General features: G+C 43.0%; 3 protein-coding genes across 4 annotated transcripts; 1 reads left to right on the forward strand and 2 right to left on the reverse strand.

Annotated features, from left to right (window-relative positions):
* The first annotated feature begins 6,225 nt into the window (after window positions 1-6,225).
* Window positions 6,226-13,805, forward strand: LOC4350204 (disease resistance protein RGA5-like). The gene is made up of 2 exons (XM_015760390.3): window positions 6,226-7,055; window positions 9,661-13,805. Exons 1-2 carry the CDS (start codon window positions 6,268-6,270, stop codon window positions 11,627-11,629), a joined length of 2,757 nt encoding a protein of 918 aa, XP_015615876.1. The 5' UTR covers window positions 6,226-6,267; the 3' UTR covers window positions 11,630-13,805.
* A 2,811-nt stretch (window positions 13,806-16,616) lies between these two features.
* LOC4350205 (uncharacterized) lies at window positions 16,617-18,509 on the reverse strand. 2 transcript variants are annotated; one of them, XM_026021540.2, is made up of 4 exons: window positions 18,388-18,509; window positions 18,191-18,230; window positions 17,984-18,099; window positions 16,617-17,819 (listed from the first exon to the last, which is right to left on the reverse strand). In XM_026021540.2, exons 1-4 carry the CDS (start codon window positions 18,424-18,426, stop codon window positions 16,779-16,781), a joined length of 1,236 nt encoding a protein of 411 aa, XP_025877325.1. In that variant the 5' UTR covers window positions 18,427-18,509; the 3' UTR covers window positions 16,617-16,778. The 2 variants fall into 2 exon arrangements, with proteins under 2 accessions (XP_025877325.1, XP_015615971.1); XM_015760485.3 differs by having other exon boundaries at window positions 16,617-17,828.
* Window positions 18,510-18,670: 161 nt separating this feature from the next.
* LOC4350206 (polygalacturonase) lies at window positions 18,671-20,334 on the reverse strand. The gene is made up of 3 exons (XM_015760486.3): window positions 19,460-20,334; window positions 19,154-19,382; window positions 18,671-19,066 (listed from the first exon to the last, which is right to left on the reverse strand). Exons 1-3 carry the CDS (start codon window positions 20,212-20,214, stop codon window positions 18,818-18,820), a joined length of 1,233 nt encoding a protein of 410 aa, XP_015615972.1. The 5' UTR covers window positions 20,215-20,334; the 3' UTR covers window positions 18,671-18,817.
* Window positions 20,335-20,970: the final 636 nt, after the last annotated feature.

Genomic DNA, 20,970 nt, shown 5'->3' on the forward strand with positions numbered 1-20,970 from the left:
CCGTACTGAGCTGTCACCATCAGCGGCCCACCTCGGCATATAACCCCAAATAATGATATCCGGTAATCTAAACACCACACTTAAATTACCAAATACTACTCTAATATCATCGTCATGACATAGAGCAATCGTATGCACGATCATTATACCCACACCATTGCATTTCTCAGATAAGCTAGCATCATAATCAATATAGTTTGGATGTATGATAAAGTTGGTATTCATATACTCCGAAAGTAGTACAATACCAGAGTAGTATAAAGAAAAATATTCTAATAAAAGTATAAGTCTTACAAAAAAAAAGTAAAGCTACTAGAGCCATACCCAAATTCCTCCGAAGACTTCTTGGACTAAGACTCCTATTCTATTCCTACTCCACTAGCTTGAGAACACTACTAAACTAGAGAGAGAGAGCTTGATTATTCTTGCTTGAGGTGTGTTTAAGAAATGAGGAGGTGAAGACTTTATATAGCTCTCCAATGACGGTAGTTGTCACGCTCAGAAATTCACGAACCAGAATTTCTAAGCTGAATGTGCATTTAATCCCTGTCCAGGACCAGCCAGGGTACACAAACGACAATTGTTGACATACGGATCCACGTCTTACAAAAATATAAAAGATTACAAATGCAGCGGAAAAGATAAAACGAGCTAGACGTGGAAACTTGACTTCAGCACAGGCAATCCTTGACGGCAGCGACGAAACCAACCTCTCTGAGATGGCTCCAACTGAGAAGAACTTCAACTCTGGTGTGGGGGAAAAGAGAGCAAGACTGAGTACTACCCACTGTACTCAGCAAGTCATACCGGAAGAGGAGGTATGATGTAGGATATAACCAGAGGAGGCTAAAGGTTCTTTTGCATAAAGCAGGCATTTCAAAGCAGTGGTTGAAAGCAGTAAAACAGTTGTAGTAATTAATCAATATGAACTAATCACTGTCCAACGCTACACCACGTTGCAACAGGCCCAACCATCCACCTGAACTACACCAGTTCATTAAGCTAAACTAAGGTGAGACTAATCACCGTGAATCTGGTTGGTCGCCCATAACCGCGGGCACGGCTATTCGAATAGTTTTACTCTGGCCAGAGGTGTACAACTGTACCCACAAGACACGATTCCACACATGTCGCCATGCCCCGAAGTATCACCATGATACTGCAAAGGGGGAAATCGTGACAAGACCCTCTGCATAACCCTCCCCTAACCATCCTCACTACGTTAAGGTTTCACCCCCACCCCTCAAAAGGCAGTGGGCGGTCCCCTCTTGCGCCGCGGTGAATCCGGCAGCTGGACAACCGGACACCCCGGTCGACCCAACTCCATCACGCCCACCCTCGCCACCGGTGCCTAGGAAAGGGTTGAGCTATACCTCAGATCAAGCAGTTACCCACTCCCGCTTGTGGTAAGCACGGTAAGTCTCCCAGGGTTTCCCGTGAACCGGTCCTTAACTGCCATGGGTGCGACCAGCTAAACCATTCACCCACAGCCCACCATTCAGTGTATTTTAATTAACTAACAACATTACGGTGGCACCAATCCAAAGCTACGCTCATAGTCAAAGTCTATGTAATCATGTGATCCCCATTTGTGCACTAGTTGAACTAGGCATGGCTAAGAATTTCCTAAACCAACATCTAGTCATTTTGATACCCAAGTTATCAATGGCATAAGGTAAACAATATATGGCTGAGTAATAGGACCCATCCCACATGACATTGTAAAAGAATGCAACATTTAATAGAAATGCAGGATATTTGTAAATTGGGTACAATATGATCAATTGTAATGCATGACTTGCCTTGCTCTTGCACTGATGAGACCTCAGCAACGTCTTCGAGAAACCGCGGATCAACGAAACGGCCGAAATCTACGCGACAAACAAAGCACACAAGCAAAACATGCTATAAGACTACTGAAACAGGAAACAAAACCATTTTTAATGGGTTCTTTGCATTTTTCTTGATTTACTGAGACTTGAATGGACTTAAACGGAGCTCGGATAAATTAGTTATGAATTTTAGAAGATAAACTGTGTTTTTACTAATAAAGAAAAAGTCCTTAATTAATTATTGCGCAATAAATCCCCAGGGCTGACGTCAGCAAGGGGGAGGAGCGGCACCGACAGGCGGGCCCCGCACGTCAGCTGCTCAAGAGAGAGGGAGGGGGCGCCGACAGGTGGGCCCCACGGGCAGCGGCAAAAAGGGAGGGGGGTGAGGCGTCAACCGGCTCGGCTCGGCTCCAAAACCGGCCGGCCGGCCAAACATGGCGAGCGGCGGCGGCATGCGGTCGCCGGCGACGGCAACCGGCGGCGCAGGAGGCGGTGGCGGGCGGCGCAGGAGGCGGTGGCGGCTTGGCCCGGCGCTAGGAGGGAGAGGAAGGGGAAAAGAGGGGAGGAGTGCCTCACCGTGAGTTGGCCGGCGTGGGGGAAGACGATGGCGAACGGCGACGGTGAGAGACGGGAGGACGACGGCCACGGGCGGACGGGCTCCGGGAGGACCTAACGAACACAACGGGGAAAACTAGAGAGAGGAAGAAGGTCCGCGGCGAGCGAACCCATGGCCGAAGGCAGCGGCAATGGAGAAACTCACCGGCGTGCGAAGAGGGGCGGGCTCCGACGGCGGGTTTAGCCGGGCAGACGGCGGACGCGGCGGCTCGCGGGATGGCAAACGCGGCGGCTCGCGGGATGGCGAACGCGGCGGCGTCGACGGTGAGACTCGGCGCGGCGGCTAGCGATGGGTGAAGGGGAGCGGGAGCAAAGGAGGGCACGGGGGAGCTCGGCGAAAGCGAAAAACGAGAAAGGGGGACACGGGGAGCGTTTTATAGGCGGAGGGGAGGCGGACGTGGCCGGGGAGGTAGCCGAAACCGCCGGCGACGTGGGGAGGTGGAGGGAGAGAGAATGGGGGGATTCAAATTCGAATCCCGCCCCTTGCGAGCGCGCGTGCGGGTCGGGAGACGCGGGGAGAGAAGGCAACGTGCGGAGGACGCGGGAGCGGCGCGGCGTGGGCGCGGGAGGAGCGGAGGAGGCGGCGGCGTGGCGGTTTCGGCGGCGGTTGCCGACGTGGGGCGGGCGGCTGGAGGAAGGGGACGACCCCGACAGGTGGGCCCTACCTGTCGGCGTCACGGAGGGAGGGGGAAAGGGGAACGGGCCGGCCCAACAAGGGGATGGGCGCGCGCGGGCGGCGGGGTGGACTGGGCCGACGGCCCAAGAAGAGGAAAAAGGAGGAAAAAGAAAAGGAAAAAGAAGAAAGGATTTTTCCTGGGATTTAAAATTGCACTTTGGTGATTTTTAATTGGTTAAAATTATTTCCAAAGCACTGAAAATTCCACTAAAAATCCTGTTAATATATTGTGACATGTGGAACTCAAGAAAAATCCCACAATGCCAATTCCAATTATTAATTGCATTTATTAATTAAGGATTCAACTCTAGGTTAATTAGAACAATTTCTTCGGACGATTTATTAAACCAATTTTTAAAGCAAGAAAAAAGGGGAAAACTTCAGGGCGTGACAGTAGTGATGGTTGGAATGGTCGGAAATGTCCTCCAACCATCATTAGGGAGTGATCGGAGTGTCCAGAAGAAACTCTGCATCAACGGCGCCTAGGAGGGTTCAGTCAAACCATGGGTTGGGCCTTCCTGGCCCATTTTCAGCAGGTGGCCTCCTATCTTGCTCCCATATACAGACTTGTGAATTTTGGGTTGCATTGATCGTGTCAAATTAGTGTTCTCAGCCTACTTGTCCGTAAGTCTGATTCTCCACAGCGTCAGATTAATTGATCGTCTATTTTGCTATCGGTTCTCCTCCATTTATGCTCATTCTCTGTAAAAGGTTAGAATGCCTTGTGCTAGTGGAATATATCTTATTTTAATACAATATGCATTGCAAGCATAACTTAGTTCTCGTTTATTTTAGCAATATTAACGGGCGAAACTGATCGATAACGACCATTAACAGTGGGTTACTGTAACACTTATGGCTAATCATGAACTAATTAAACTCAAAAGATTCGTCTCATGATTTCCATGTAAACTGTGCAATTAGTTTTTATTTTTATCTATATTTTATGCTCCCGTATGTGTCCAAAGATTTGATGCGCCGTTTCTGGGGGAAAAAAATTTGGGAACTAAAACCAGGCCTCACAGGAGGAAATAGCAGATGGCGGCGGCGTGCACATGGCGGCAACGTGTGCAATCACAACAGCGTCTTTGCTGATTAGAGTAGTGCCAACTTTTAATTTGGACTGGGCTAACCCTCCGTCTTAAAATATCTATACACCTAATTTAAAACCACATTATTCAATGACATGTGGGTCAGGGTGGCATATCACAAATTTTACAAAATTTGTGTGGCATGGTTCAAATTCTCCCTTAAAAAAAATACAAAGCTTCCGCACCAATTTTCATTCGTTCCTTCCTCCCTCCCTCCCTCCCAACGCCCCCCATCTCTTAGTAAACTTGTTTTTTTCACGGTAACTTCGTCTCTACAGCTTTCAACATTGCTGAATCGTAGATGTGTTCTGAATTTCTGCAGGTTTCTTTTATCCTGACTTTCGTTTTCTTATACTCGCCTGGTGAAATATTTTATGTAGTGGACTTCGACTAGCTATTTTATTTAAAAAATAAAATTGATATAATATCATTTTATGTTATGTCTTATTTTATTATTAAAAATATTTTAAATGTGAATTATGTTTTTATATATTTACACTAAATTTCTGAATAAATTGTCAAACTTAATGGTTAAATCAATTGCATGACTAGTGGTAGTACTCTCTTCGTCTCAAAATAAATCAACCTCGAACTATAATGTAACACATAATCTTAGTACAATGAATCTGGACATAGTTGTATAGTTGTAGTAGGATGTCATATCCTTAGGCCCTGTTTTGTTAGGGGTGAAAAGTTTTTGCGTGTCACATCAGATATACGGATACACGTTTAAAGTATTAAACGTAGTCTAATAACAAAACAAATTACAGATTCCGCATGTAAACCGTGAGACGAATTTATTAAGCATAATTGATCCGTTATTTGAAAATGTTTACTATAGCACCACATTATCAAATCATGACGCAATTAGGCTTAAAAGATTCGTCTCGCAATTTACACGCAATTTGTGTAATTAGTTTTTTTCTATATTTAATACTCCATACATGTGCCCAAACATTCAATGTGACATGGTGAAAAAAATTTTTTTGGAACTAATCAGTGCCTAAGGGCCTGTTTAGATCCCACCCCAAAATTTTACACCCTTTCACATCGAACATTTGAATAGATGCATGAAGTATTAAATATAGGCTAAAAAAATACTCCCTCCGTCCAAAAAAAAGGCATGTGACCCCTTCTAGGTTGCCTTTTTTCTCAATTGCACAGATTGAGACTAATTTGCGAGATGAATCTTTTAAGCCTAATTGCTCTATAATTTGATAATGTTGTGCTACAGTAAACATGTGGTAATGACGGATTAATTAGGCTTAATAAATTCGTCTCGCGGTTTAATGATGGATTATGTAATTAGTTTTTTTATTAGTGCCCGAATACTCCATGTGTCACCCTATATAATACCCAATGTGACACGCCAAAACTTTACACCCTTTACCCTTTGATCTAAACACCCCTTAATACGAGGATGGTTTATTTTAGGACGGAGCGAGGGAGTATATATATGTCCCAGTCCAGCTGTGGTCCGGTCTGGCTGTTCTTTTTCATTGATACATACGTAAGCACTGACGCAGTCTGCAAACGCGCTAAAATAAAAGTGCAAATAGTGTCATGAAAGCTCTTGTCGTGGAAATGAAACATCAAATGACCAGAAAATATTGTATGGAAATTGCTATACATACGACTTGTATGTACGGCTTGTGTCCGACCAACACTCAGCTGCTGCTCGCCCTGGCCCACATGGAAAGAAGCAGACTTATATGGAATGCAGTGATTGGCTGATGAGGCGGGTCGGACAGGAGTCGGACAATAGGGTCGTATGTATAGCACGATTCATATTGTATTTGTGGTTAGTGGCTAGCCACGCATGACAAGAAAAATAAATTATGACAAATGGGGAGGCTATTAACTATAGTCATATTGCATTTGCGCGTGAGAAGATGTGGCCGTGCGACTGCTTGTTACGTGATGAATAGCGAAATTCTACCCAAAAAAGAGAGAAAAAACAGCTGTGTGCTAGAGAGATATAAGGAGAGAGGCACCATTGTGCTCTTACACCAGCACAACATGTGCTGTGAATTTGAAAGGGGAAATACCAGCTATGGAAGCAGCGATAGTGAGTGCTTCGACGGGAGTGATGCGTTCCCTCCTCGCCAAGCTCACAAACCTTCTTGGTGGTGAGTACAAGCTACTTAAGTGGCTCCGTAGGGAGATGGAGTTCCTCGAGAGCGAGCTCCGTAGCATGAGCATCTTCTTGGAGAGGTTGGAGGACACGCAAAAGCTTCACCCCCAAATGAAGGATTGGAGGGATCGAGTACGCGAGTTGGCATACGACATTGAGGATTGCATCGACGACTTCATACTACAGCTTGATTCCAAGGATGCGAAGGTTGGGTTTGGGCAAAAGCTTCTTGCATCCCGTAGGATTGGCCACATGATTCGAGAACTCAAGGCGCGTGTAATGGAGGAGAGTGAGAGACAAAGGAGGTACATGCTTGATGGCTTGGCATCTGGGCCTAGTGTTCGTGTGAAGGTTGATCCACGGCTATCGGCTCTCTATGTCGACGAGGACAGATTAGTTGGTATTGATGCCCCGAGAGATGAGATCATTGGGCGGCTGTTGGACAAGCGGAGAAGTGCCTCAGCAAAACAGGTCATGACAATTTCCATCGTGGGTTGCGGAGGATTGGGGAAGACCACCCTTGCCAATCAAATTTACTGCAAAATCAAAGGAAAATTTGAGTGCGCAGCTTTTGCGTCAGTGTTCCAAAATCCCAACACCAAGAAGGTTTTGACGAATATTCTTTCCCAAGTGGCCACTACTGCTGCTGTGGAAGACGATGAGCAAGCCATCATCAACAAGCTAAGGGAATACCTTAGTGACAAGAGGTACGTACACCACCATCCCTATGTTTTTTTTTATGACGTTTTAATATGGATTAGGATCTAATACTCCCTCTATTTTTACTTTGGCCAAGTTTACAGAGAAATTTTAGCAACATCTATAACAACAAATTTGTTTTATTAAAACTAACATACAATATATTTGATAATATGTTTGTTTTGTGTTGAACATGTTACTATATTTTTTATAAACCTAGTCAAACATAAAAAAAAATTAACTAACAAAAGAGTCAAAACGATTAATGATATGAAACATATGTAGTAATTGATATTCCTAGTATACCATGTAGGGTACTACACTCAAGGGTAATATAGACTTTTCGCTAATCCTATACACCTCACATGCTACAAATGCTGATCTAATATGGTACTTCTCCACACTCCTTGTAAGTGGCACAGGTGCTCCGTAGCAATTGAGACCTGCCAATAATCCTTCCATTTATCCTTATATGCGTGAACCCGCCATGGGCATTCATCTTTCTCCTTCACACACACCTCACCTCATAAACATTTTTGCATGACTTCTCTACCCTCAACTCCCTTTGAATCTTCCAATGGAAAAAGTACGAATTACACCCCCCCCCCCGAACTATCGCGGTTGACCGAATTACCCCCTACCCGATTGAGATGACTTAATCTCTATCGGGCATTAACTAAAGACCATCACAGATGACTCATCCGTGACGGACTCTATACTAATGCCCGATTGAGATGACTTAATCTTTATCGGGCATTAACTAAAGCCCATCACTGATGATTATTTTTCCATTTTCCATATGAAATGTTTATATTCAATTTATGTGGTATTTTTTATTTTCAATTTATGAGAACTTTAAATATAATTTTAGGCTGATTTTTGTGTTTCAAATGTAAAAAACACAAACAACAAAATTGTACAACTCATCGAGATTTACAACTATTGTATTGGTCCTTTTTACAAATAAGTACATTTGAACAATTTAAATTTTGAATGTTCAAAATTTGACATCTTCGAACAAAAATAGGGTTAATAAATGATATCAAATAGAAAAGTCACCAAAACCAAAATTGTAGAATTCATCGAGGTGCAAAATTTTTATTTTGGTCATTTTTCCATCTGACTCTATTTGAACAATTTGAAATTTGAAATTCAAAGTTTGAGAACTTTAAATAGAATTCTTTTTATTAGTGAACGACTTCAACTGAAAAGTCATTAACAACAACAAAGCTGTATAACTCATCAAGGTCTATAACTTTTATTTTGGTCATTTTTCTATATAACGTTTTTTAACAATTTGAATTTGAATTTGAAAATATGACAACTTCAAATAACATTTTTAAATACTAAATGATTTCAACTAGAAAAGTCATCAACAACAAAGTTGTATAACACATCAAGATCTATAACTTTTATTTCGGTCATTTCTTTATTCGACAAAGTGATAGTAACATTATTCACAAAATTCACATATCTCTCATCTAGCTATTTTATGAACAATGTTACTAACACTTTGTCAGATGAAAAAATGACAAAAATAAAAGTTATAGATCTTGATAAGTTATACAACTTTGTTGTTGATGACTTTTTTAGTTGAAATTATTTAGTATTTGAAAATGTTGTTTTGAAGTTATCATATTTTCAAATTCAAATTCAAACTATTCAAAAAAAGTTATATAGAAAAATGGCCAAACTAAAAGTTGTAAATCTTGATAAGTTATACAATTTTGTTGTTGACAATTTTTTCATTTGGAATCATTTAGTATTTGAAAATGTTATTTGAAGTTGTCATATTTTTAAATTCAAATTCAAACTGTTAAAAAAAGTTATATAGAAAAATGACCAAACTAAAAGTTGTAAATCTTGATAAGTTATACAATTTTGTTGTTGACAATTTTTCCATTTGAAATCATTTACTACCCGAAAAATTATTTTGACTAATAAAATAAATTATTATACTGCAGTTAATTATTTTGCTACAGGTCAACTTACAATATAAACATTTCATATAAAAAATAGAAAAATACTCATCGGTGATGGGCATTAGTTAAACCCTGATAGAGATTAAGTCATATCAATCGAGCATTAGTATAGAGCCCGTCATATCAATCGGGCCTAGTTTGTATCTAAATCGGGCCCAAGTTGGTGCCCGTCACGGATGACAGCCAACTTGAGGCCCGATTGAGATATGGAATGTTATCTCAATCAGGCCTAAACTACGGCCTGTCACGAATAGATTTTATTCGTGACGGGCCTGAGTTTTATACCCATCTAACATGTCTGTGCGACCATATCTCAATCGGACGCTTTATCGGCCCGATTGAGATAACTTCCTTGTGACAGCCCGCTAATTCCAGGCATGTTAGAGGCAGCCACAGATGGAAGGATCTGTACTTGTGTCAGATAAGCATAAAAATTTCGTCTAGCTCCATTGCTCATGCTCCCTTTTTACTTTTTTTTTAGTTTTTTTGTCACTCATTTTAATATAAGAATTAATAGTTATTTGAGATTTATTTTCCTATTTACATGTAATAATTAAGGTAGTACATGGTTATTCCTCAGAAAACTGTAACTCCGTGCGTGCATAACTCAAACATGTGATGTGTTACACAGGTACATTGTCATAGTTGATGATATATGGGATATGCAAATATGGAAATTTATTGAATGTGCGTTGGTCAAGAACTGCCGTGGTAGCAGAATTATCACAACAACACGTATACATGATATTGCTAAATTGTGCTGTTCATCTCATGGCGATTATATTTACGAAATGAAGCCTCTTGGAGTTATTGACTCCAAAATATTGTTCGACAAAAGAATTTTTGATCCAGAGGAAAGGCGCCCACCGCAGTTGACAGAAGTTTCTGAGGAAATATTGAAAAAATGTGGTGGTTTGCCTTTGGCGATCATTTCCATATCAAGTTTGTTGGCAAGCAAACCAAAGTCAAAAGATCAATGGGACAGGGTCAAGGTTTCTCTTAGCTCTACGCTTGAAAGGACTCCAGACATTGAAACCATGGAATGGGTGCTATCACTCAGTTACTCTGATCTTCCTAATCATTTAAAAACATGTCTGTTATATTTGAGTATATTCCCTGAGGGCTATGAGATAAACAGGGAACGTTTGGTGAGTAGATGGATTGCTGAAGGATTCATTTACAAAAAACATGGACAAAATCCATATGAAGTGGGGGACAGTTATTTTAATGAGCTTGTGAACAGAAGCTTGATTCAACCAGCAAACATTAAGCCTGATGGTCAGACAAATGCTTGTCGAGTGGATGACACCGTTCATGATTTTATTGTGTCCATGTCAGTTGAAGAAAATTTCGTTACATTATTTGGTGGTTCAAAATTGGTACCAAGGTCACATGGTAAGGTTCGTCGATTATCTATTCAAAATGGCGGCATTCAAGAAAATATTGTCACATCAACGCACTTGGTTACATCGCAAGTCCGGTCACTAACTTTATTTGCTGTAGAAATGCCATCTCTTTTAGGTTTTGGTATGTTACGTGTATTGGACCTAGAAGATTGTTATGCATTAGAAGACCATCATCTTACGAACCTGGAAAGGCTAGTCCAGTTACGGTATTTGAGTATAAGAACATCACCCATTAGTGAACTCCCGAAACAAATTGGGCAGCTTCAATATCTGGAAACACTAGATTTAAGAGCTACGGGTGTGGAAGAATTGCCATCAACCATTGGTAGACTAAAGAGTTTGGTCCGTTTATTCGTTGATTATCATGTTAAATTACCAAAAGAAATCAGCAATATGCATGCACTGGAAGAGCTAACAAGTTTCTCAGCCTTGATGTACTCTCCAGACTTTCTGAAAGAACTAGGTCAGCTTACAAACATGAGGGTGCTCCGAGTAATTTGTGACTGTGATAGCTTTAAAGGTGATGCAGGAAGTTGCTTGGAAAATTTAGCTTCTTCTTTATGTAATCTAGGCACATATAACCTTCATTCCCTTTTTGTTGACATCAATGGATATGGTGAAGACAACTTCTCACTAGATACATGGCAACCTGTTCCATCTAGACTAAGAAGATTTTCCATTGACCGGTGGTGCCCCATCAATAAGATTCCGAATTGGGTGGGTTCACTGATCAACCTTGAAGAGTTAGTCCTATATGTCAACAAAATTTGGCAGGAGGATTTCGAATTGCTAGGACATATGCCTGCTCTGTCATCTCTGACCATATACTCAAATACTGCCCTTCAAGGGAGGATCATCATCAGTGGATTCCATTCTACCAAGTTTTTCAAGTTCTATTGCAATCCTGCAGGGTTAACCTTTGACGCAGGAAGTCTGTTAAAGCTCGAATGCCTTGATGTCATAATGAATGTGTTCAACACGAAGTCTTCAAATGGTAGCTTTGATTTTGGCATTCAATATCTTACCAACCTTAGAAATGTCTACATTCAACTTGATTGTAATGGGTCGACTGGTGGAGAATTGGAAGCAGCTAAAGCTTCCATCAAGAGCTCAGTAAACAAACTTCCAGGACAGCCTAAGCTGAACTTGAGCACATTGAATGAAAATATGTTAGTCCATGAAGAAGCTAATTAATTAAATGGAAGGGGACGTAAATTTCGAGTACGAACATTGCAGGTATCAATTTCGGTTTTGATTTTTTTTTTTTGCAGAAAGGACCAGTACCAAAAATACCATTTGTAATTTATAGTCTAACAATTCTTTACCCATCAAAATAATTCTCCAGAATTTCTGTTGAATTTGGTAAATGTTCACCATCACACTCCTAGAAAAAGCATTTTCCCATGCAGGGGAAATGCGTCATCCTAGGCAGATGGTGGCTCCGCCTGCACACCAACGCCGATCTTCGCAGTCGGGTAGGAGGTCCGCCTGGGAAGATCATTTTCCCTAGCGGACTGGAGCTAGACACGCTGCCTGGGAAAATATATCTTAGTCCGCCTGAAAAAATGAGATGACGCCGCCTGCGAAAATAGGTAAAAAATTTGAAAAAATGTTACAATAATAATTTGTGATAAATAATGTTCCAATTAATTAATTAATTGATGCTTAAATAATATTAGTAACTAACAAACATTTGATACTGACAAATATACATATATTACATAAGTGAATAGTGTCATCAAAATGTTAAAATATTTTTTACATTGTCACTTCGAGTACACTATCTAATTATATTATGGCATCGCGTTGTTCGGTTGTTCCACTCCTGAAGATTCTTGTAAGCTTCGCTTGTAGCCAGAATGCTCTCTGCGTCGAAGAATCGTCCTTTGACATGATAGCACTCATGGTGGATGAAGTGGTAGAGGTCACACTGCACATTTATAATGCATGTATCGTCAAAGCTTGTTCGAAGTTCTATTCTAGGCAACTGCATGCATGAAAGAAGCACAATATATTAGTATCATCTAGATGTGCAGTTCTCCGATGCACTTATACATTGAGTCAAGAGATTTACATCCTCTGCATTAACCATGTATCTTCCATTAACCCTGAGGAATTTGCATGCATAATACCCGCAGAGGACCGTGCCTCTAGATTGCTTGTGACACTTCATGACATATCATAGAAGAAAATAGTTAAGTTTTGTAATTAGTAAAACAATTGAAATACATTAAGTGAGTGGAGTATTACCGGCCAATATGTATATACTAACAGCTTCTCCCTTGTTTGAATCTACTCTCCACCCTTCTTCTTGTAGTAGTTGTATGCACTGTATGGATTTTTTACCGTTTCATATTAAGTAGGAGATTTAATTTTAATACATTATTAGTAGACATGCAAGAGTATTAGAATCACTTACTATTATAAGATTGTTAGAAATTGTTTGTACGTCATGTGATGATAATCAAGGGGGTCCAAGATTGTCACGGTGCCGTAGTTCGGGTAGATAATGAAACAGATGTAATAATCGCTTCATAGTAATGACGTTGTAGTTAGTCACGGATGAAATAACACAGATATGTACAAAAAAATCTACTGGACTTACTTAAAGTTGTACGCGGTCAGGATGACTCTTATTGTGAAAGTGTAAGTGTTGACAGTCCTTAAATCATAATTTATGACCGTCAATGCCTGCATATAATGAGATAAAATATGATATCCAACTTAGTGGTAGGGATTATTACTAATAATTTCCACTAGTGTTGGTGAAATATGTGTATGCAGGTATTTTACAAAGAAAACATATCCGTCATGCGACAAAATACACCTCCGAACAATCAGGACACGTTTACACAGATTGGAGGCCCAATAAGTCAATAAAAACCACTTAGAATTGGACCAAAACATAGTACATAATGTTAGGGGCCCAATAAGCAACCTCCCAGCTGAAGGAGAGGCCAGGAGGAGTGTTTTTGGGTTCGACCGAACCCTTCCTAGCGCATCATGCCATCTGCTTTCACGTGGACAGCCCTGATTACTCCCTAATGATGGTTGAAGGGTATTTTTGTCATTTCCCATGGCTATAACTGCCATCTGGAGCCTATAAAAGGAGGAGAGGCTCTCGTTCCAAAACACACAACTTTGAGCTGAATTACAAGAGGCTCTATTGTATCTTTTGTACATTAGAAAATAGGTAGAGAGTGAGGAGAAACTCTGGAGGAGTGCCCGGAAGTTTGGCGCTCTCTCCGACTTCTACCTCGACGAGTGTAGCTTTCTTTCTATGAGTAATTCTAGAGTAGTACCGGAGCTGTCGGTACACTCTACTCCGGGTTCGGAGAGTCTTCTTCTATAAAGCAAGTATTCGAGATCATTTCTTATGCTATTTAATTACTTAGTCTAAGTAGCAGAGATTTTCATCTTTGTGGGTTTATTTTTTATTATTCATACTAAGTGCTCTAGTACTAGAACTTTGGATAAAGAAGGAAGTTCCTGTGCAAGTATTATAGAGCAGTATTATGTTTTGGCTAGACGCCTAGACATCCCTAGTGGCTAGACGACCTAACCATGAGCAGTCTCCTTCTTCCAGATGACCACGCAAACGCTTGGCTAAAAAAAGACCACGCAAACAGGAACCTCACCTCGACCACCAAATCATATGCTGCTGCCTGTGGATTTCATTGCCAGCTACTGAAAATCAAACCCTTTACAATCCCGGTCTCATGTAGCTTATTATCCCCATCGATTAATCTGTGTAGAGGCTCTGATTTGAAACCTAATCCAAGTCTAGGCAGCAGCAGGAAAGCTTCCCTCGAGGCCTAGAGCCCAAGACGGACGAAGGGCGAAGGAAACGATCCGGATTTGGGAGCGATGCGTGAAGCCGATTGAAAAGTAATGAATTTTTTAAGTTGTTATATATATTAAGGATTTGTTGGTACAAGATAACGGGTCCATCAATTTAAGTGAAAATCGATGACAATATAGATCTAATCTAACGATATAAAATAACGGGTCCATTAATTTAAATGAAAATCGACGGTGAGATTAGACAGTACCATGTGGCTGCCTATGAGCATTTGTAGGAGTGCAATGTGACGACCTAGGAGTGTTTGTAGAAAATTTAATGGACTTTTAATGTATAACTAGTTGGGCGTCCCACGCAATTGCGTGGCTTGCATCAATTTTTAATTATCTATTTTTACACATTATTTTTTTTAAATTATCATTCGTTACCCCTTGCTCCTTTGACACCTTTTCATTTGGTTACTCGATCTACCACTACATCCATTTATCCTCTTTAGAACTTTAAAAATTAAGCCTTATAGTTTTTAGAGTTTATTATCTTGTTGGGTTTCGTTTTCATAATTTTTAGAAGTATCATTAAACATCGCCAATTTACTACTCTACGGCCCGTCCGCTGCCACCTCTCTTTATTGTCATTGGGATTTTAAAAGTCTTTCCAAATCGTTAGTGGTTTCACCACCATACTCCTCTACAGCCCGCCTGCTGCCTTCCCTCCTTATTGTCATTGATATTTTAAAAATCGAACATGATTATGGGATTTATTTTTACTCTCCATAAGTCCCGCTAACCGTCATGACCATGCTGCTTAACGGCATGCCTATCGTCACTCCTCTTAATCATTATTGGGATTCCATTTGGGGTTTTGTCTATAGTTTTTAGATATACCATCAACTGCCACCACTCTACTCCTTGCCTATTGCTTCTCCCCTCTTTATTGTCATTTATCATCGTTGTGTTCTAGATGAACTATTTTAAAAAATTGCATATTTTTCATTCTGATAACTTTTATTCATAAATTATACTCCTACTTGAACTCTTATAATTACTTTTCTATTTTTTTAAAATTTATTCTATTTATTATTTTGAACTTTAATTAATCTCATCATGTGTTCTAGATTGTATTTTATTTCAATAGTCTTTATTTTTTTTACAAATGTTAGTTATTTATAAATTGTATTCTAGTTGAGCTCTTATTTTTCTTTTTCTATATTCTGAATTTATTTTACTTTTTATTTTGAAATTTAATTAATCTCGTATTGTGTTCTATATAAACTATTCTTTTAATATATTTCTTATTTTTATTTTAAATTTTAATTGTTTCAAAATTGTATTCCTACTTGAACTCTTGGATTTTATTTGATTTTTAATTTTTAATTTTTAATTTTAATTAATATTATCTCCGTCCCAAAATACCTGGCGCTTTGAGTTTTTATTTATAATATTTGATCATTCGTCTTATTCAAAAAATTATGGAATTATTGTTTATTTTGTTTGTGGCTTGCTTTATTATCAAAACTACTTTAAGTATAACTTATCATTTTATATATTTGCACTAATTTTTCAAATAAGACGAATAGTCAAACATTCCAAGCAAAATGTCAAAGCGACCACTAATTTGGGATGGAGGTAGTATCGTATTGGTTTCTTATAAGAAATCTTCTTTCAATATCACTTATTTTTAATTTCGAATTTTAATTATTTTCAAATTGTATTCCTACGTGAACTCTTATTATTTTTTTTCTAATTTCAGATTTTATTTTATTTTTATTCCGAATTTTAATTAATCGCGTATTGGATTCTTATATTAACTCTTATTTCAATATTTCTTATTTTTAATTCTGAATTTAAGTTATTTTTAAATTTTATTCATACTTGGACTTTTTTTTCTAATTTCGGATTTTATTTTTATTTTTATCCAAATTTTGATTACTCTTGTGTTAGATTCTTATATGGACTCTTCTTTCAATATTGCTTAATTTTAATTCCGAATTTCAGCTGTTTTTAAATTGTATTTCTACTTAGACTCTTTTTTCTTTTTCTCCGATTAATGTGAGAATTTCTAGCCCCCACAGCGAACGTGGTGCCTATTTTCAAAGCTGTTTAATAATATAATACTCCCTCCGTTTCGAAATGTTTGACGCCGTTGACTTTTTAGCACATGTTTGACCATTCGTCTTATTCAAAAAATTTAAATAATTATTAATTCTTTTTCTATCATTTGATTCATTGTTAAATATATTTTTATGTAGCCATATAATTTTACATATTTCACAAAAGTTTTTGAATAAGACGAACGATTAAACATGTGCTAAAAAGTCAATGGTGTCAAACATTTCGAAACGGAGGGAGTAGATAGATAAATAGATAATAGATAGATAGATGACCATAGAAGCAGGCATATAGTGTTTTCTGCCTGACATATATAGTGGCATGCACTCGTACAACAGGCTGGGTAAAAACACCAAACCTGAAAACATGGCACCAAATCACCAGTTGCCAATACAAAAGGAAAAATTGCTTCAACCTGAACAATGCATATGCTTCAATCCAGTCGGCGCAACCATTGCCCCAAACGCAGCTGTTTCAACGGAGGACCAACATAGTGCTTCCCTTTGCGAGGGCACTTCCATTTACCGCGGATCTCTGTCGTTGTTGGAGCAGCTGCTACTTCTGAAACATTAGTCATGTCTGCTAAGGGGCTTCTGCTAGTGCGTTCTTGGACTACGACTTTCTGTTCCACAATGTCACGGTTCTCTTGCAACGTCGTGGACTTCGCTCTTCTCGTTGGGGGCTTAGGAATTTTGTTTGTGTTGAATGTTTGTTCTAGTTTCTCCTTTCTCTTGATGGCAACAAAACCATCAGCTGCAACTGTTTCTTCCTGCTCTTTGTCATCCATTGCAGGGTTGCCATGGCAAGTTTCTTCTCCTGGAGAATTTTCTTCAGTGTTAGGTATGATGATATCATTACAACCGATGGATGGTAGGCTGCTCTTAATGCCATTTCCGTCAAACCGCCTTTTGGTGCGATCCTTGCATGTTCTAGTACAATCAACTGACAGTTTGCTCTGCTCATTACCATCTTTCGGGGTGATTTTGTCAGCATGACATGAACTCATACCATCACCAATTAGCAGTTTGCTCTGCTCTTTCTCCTGATCAACCTGGGAACCTTCTTGAGTATCACCTACATCGATGCCATTACAATCCACCGGCAGCTCACTGCATTCGATCGCGCCTTCCTGACCTCCTTGAGTATCATCATCATCAGGCAAGCCCATGGCATTGCGATCTGGCAGAGGCTCGGCTTCATTTCTCTGAACAGACAACACCGCCTGAGTTTCAGTTTCAGAAGTCTCACCGATGTTGTCAAGAAAGCCATCTCCGAACAAGCTCCGCAAGCTTTGCTTCCTCTTCGTGCCACGCTCCACTTTGCTCTTACTAATGGGAATGAACTCTCTAATAGCAGAAACCTCATGCTCGTGTTGCTGTCCACATTGGTTTCCCCTCAAAGCAGAATCACCATCACCATCACCATCACCATCATGGGTGGTCGGTTCCAACAACGAATCCACAGGCACCCCGACCTGGATATTCTAGAACAAAATATGAATTTAAGGAAGTCAATTTGGATAGGAATCTCTGAGAAAAAAAATTGGATTGTAATAATTTGTGAGAATGGGTAGCAAGATAAATAGAAGCAAATCGAGCATGATCTGACCAAAAAGAAAAAATTGCAGCAACATTTTACCTCCAGCGGGTCTTGGGTCTCGCTGCCGCTATTGCCGCCATTGCCACCAACCAGCTCCGGCACCTCCGGCGACTCGTACTCATAGCTCGAGAACCAGTTCTTGATATCCGGCGGCTCTGACGAACAACACCGAAAATGAGATCGGAAGATCCAAAATTGCCGTATCAAGAAATGCTACAATCTGTCAGGGAACACAAGGGAACCTACGGGAAGGGAACGAGAACGGGTGCGAGCTCCATCCTCGCGCCTGCAGGACCAAAAAAAAAATCGCCATCGTGAGGGTAAGAGCATCCCGAAAGGCCAATCGGTTGAGCCGGCGAGCGGCGGTCGACGGGATAGCATTGAAGAAGCAAGGATTGGGAGGATAGGAGGAGATCGAAGGGGAATGCCTTGAGGCGGCGTACCTCGATTGCGGCCGCGGATTCGTCGGGGGTCTCGGCCATGGCGGCGACCGAGGCCGGAGGGTGGGAGTCGCGAGGAGGAAGAAGAAGATGCCGCTCTGCCGCGGTGCCGCGTCTGGGGCTCTGAAATTTCGAAGTGCCCGCGAAGCGAAAAGCTCATGTTGCCGCGCGAAATGAAAAAGGGGAAAAAGAAATCGCCAAAGACTTTTCGGCTTCCCGTCAATGCATTGACCAGGCCGTGAGGCCCCTCGTGGCTAGAAATGGCGGGCACAAATGAGCCGGCCCATATAAAGTTTTTCTTTTCCTCTTTCTGTATTCGTAACAACCCGTAATAAAATATTGACTCGTCAGGCAACTGTCACGCTTTACGTTTCTTGATCTTGACGGAAGCTAGTCAACCGTCTCTGACAAAAGTCAACCAACATTTTGATCTCTACTCGGTTAGACAGCTCGGTGGATCGACGTCCCCAAACGCCACCCCGTGCGCGTTCCGGCAGAACGACGCCGCCGGCTGCTCCTCCTCCGCCGCCGCCGCCGGTGGCTGGTACCTCAGCCGGACGTCCCTCATGGCGATCCCGGCGCACGGCCGGCTCGGGCTGCAGTCGAACCTCACCGCCGTCGCCGTCGCCGACGTCCCCTCGATGTCCGTGTACGACACGCCGCTGATCTCGATCCCCGACCCCTGAACACACAGCAGAGAGAGAAGCCATTACGACGTCGGCATCCATGGCGATGGCGCGACGAGGTCACAGGTTTCAGGGCTGCGTGCCTCGGTTGGGCAGCTGGCGTTGCCGGGGCAGTAGTTCTGGTCGACGATGATCGGGTTGCTGACGTTCCGCATGACGACGCCGGAGAAGGAGACGCCGGCGACCGCGCCGGCGTTCGCCTTCGCCCACGTCTTGATCCGCAGCCCGTTCGTCGTCCCGGCGAGCGCCGCGCCCTTCACGGTGATGTTCCGCACCGCCACCTGCTCCGGCGTGTCCCCCAGGCTCCCGATGCTGCCACACAACACAGCAATGGAGCTCTCTCTGAGCATCTTCGAGCAGACGACATGGATTTCGGCTGTGTCGCTCACCTGATGCCGTGGCCGGGGCCGCAAGTGACGGCCTCGATCAGGACGTCGGAGGAGCCCTCGACCATGGAGACGCAGTCGTCGCCGGTGCCGATGACGGCGTTGCGGACGGTCACGCCGGTGGACTGCTTGATGTGGATGCCGTCGGTGTTGGGGCTGCGCCCCGGCGCCGACACCACCGTGTCCACGATCGCCACGCCGGCGCTCGCCTGCACGGTGATGTGGATCCCGGCGCTGTCCCGCGACGTCAGCCCGCGCACCGCCACGTTCCTCGACCGGTATATCGTCAGCGACCTCGTGGCGGGCGGGCAGTCGGGGCGGCGTGCGCGCCGGCACGCCCAGAGCGCGCGGCCGCGGCCGTCCAGCGTCCCGCCGGCGACGGACACGCCGTCCACGTCCTGGAACACGATCCACAGCTGCACGCCGGCGTACGGCACGGGCGCGACCACCGTGGCGCCCGTCATGTTCACGGCCACCGCGCCGCTCCGGCACGGCCCGGCGAACCTCGCCCTGGACACCAGGTACACCCCGCCCGCCGGCACGACCACCGTCGCCGCCGCCGCCGCCGCGTCGCCCGCGCACGCCGCCGCCCACGCGGCCTCGAACGCCCGCGCGCTGTCCGTCACCCCGCCGTCGTCGCCCACCGCGCCATAGTCGATGACATTGTACGTCGCCGCCGCCGCCGCCGCCGCCGCAACGAACGCCGACACCAGCAAGTGCGCGGCGACGGCGGCATGAGCATGAGCGCGGCGCGGCATTGGGTGGTGGGGGAAGATAAGCTTGCGATGCGATTGCTGGTGCGATGCAACAAGAGTTGGTTGTGTTAAAGCGACACGTTGATGTGGCCTTCAAAACTGTCTTGGACGTGTGTGCCATGAGTGGTTTGAGGGGCAATTACTTGTAAGATTAGGCAATGTTATGTACTGCTGCTAATGTGTGGACCAGTTGCTACGCCACTTATTCGTGTGCACGGGTGCACAGCAAGGTTAGGCAGGACTTCAGGAGCTTGCAGTGCAGTGCAGCCTTGCAGGACATTACCTTCTTTTCTCAGTTCCCTCTAGGCCTTGGTGCTACGAATCTTAGGGCATGTATAAGGCCACTTACAGTGCGGTGAGGTGTCGTGTGGCAATCTCCATCCACGTTGGCCCAATGTACGCGTGGAGGAGAGAAGGAGGTGGGGCCCACGTTTTCCCCAGGTTCGCGTGGCTAGTTTTGGCTCCGAGAACCTCAGCAAATTTTGTCAGAGAAAAGCACATGCCACAGAGCGAGAGAGAGAGAGAGTGAAGAAGCTCGCCGGAGAGGGAGAGGAGTAGGGGCGCTGAATCCGTACCAGATCTGTGCCGAGTTCGCCATCCCATCCGGCGGCGACGAGAAGAGCTCGCCCGCGGAGGTGGTGAAGCGACGGCGCCCCGCCGGCCGACGCCGAGCTACCTGGCCGCCAAATCCTCCGCCGCCGAGCTCCCCCGCCGCCTAATCCTCCTGCTACGAGTGGTCTCGATGTGACATGCAAGATA

Source organism: Oryza sativa, chromosome 11 (assembly GCF_034140825.1).
Source record: "Oryza sativa Japonica Group chromosome 11, ASM3414082v1".
NCBI classification, from domain to species: Eukaryota; Viridiplantae; Streptophyta; class Magnoliopsida; order Poales; family Poaceae; genus Oryza; species Oryza sativa.

Bases quoted from the DNA above. Each gene is read 5' to 3' on its own strand.
- LOC4350205 (XM_015760485.3), bottom strand. From the start codon at position 18,426: ATGGCCGAGACCCCCGACGAATCCGCGGCCGCAATCGAG. The intron at 18,231-18,387 runs GTACGCCGCCTC...TTGGTCCTGCAG, and splicing joins AATCCGCGGCCGCAATCGAG to GCGCGAGGATGGAGCTCGCA. The intron at 17,829-17,983 runs GTAAAATGTTGC...ATTTTGTTCTAG, and splicing joins AGACCCAAGACCCGCTGGAG to AATATCCAGGTCGGGGTGCC.
- LOC4350206 (XM_015760486.3), bottom strand. From the start codon at position 20,214: ATGCCGCGCCGCGCTCATGCTCATGCCGCCGTCGCCGCGCACTTGCTG. The intron at 19,383-19,459 runs GTGAGCGACACA...GTTGTGTGGCAG, and splicing joins GGCCCCGGCCACGGCATCAG to CATCGGGAGCCTGGGGGACA. The intron at 19,067-19,153 runs GCACGCAGCCCT...CTGTGTGTTCAG, and splicing joins ACGCCAGCTGCCCAACCGAG to GGGTCGGGGATCGAGATCAG.
- LOC4350204 (XM_015760390.3), top strand. From the start codon at position 6,268: ATGGAAGCAGCGATAGTGAGTGCTTCGACGGGAGTGATGCGTTCCCTC. The intron at 7,056-9,660 runs GTACGTACACCA...TGTGTTACACAG, and splicing joins GAATACCTTAGTGACAAGAG to GTACATTGTCATAGTTGATG.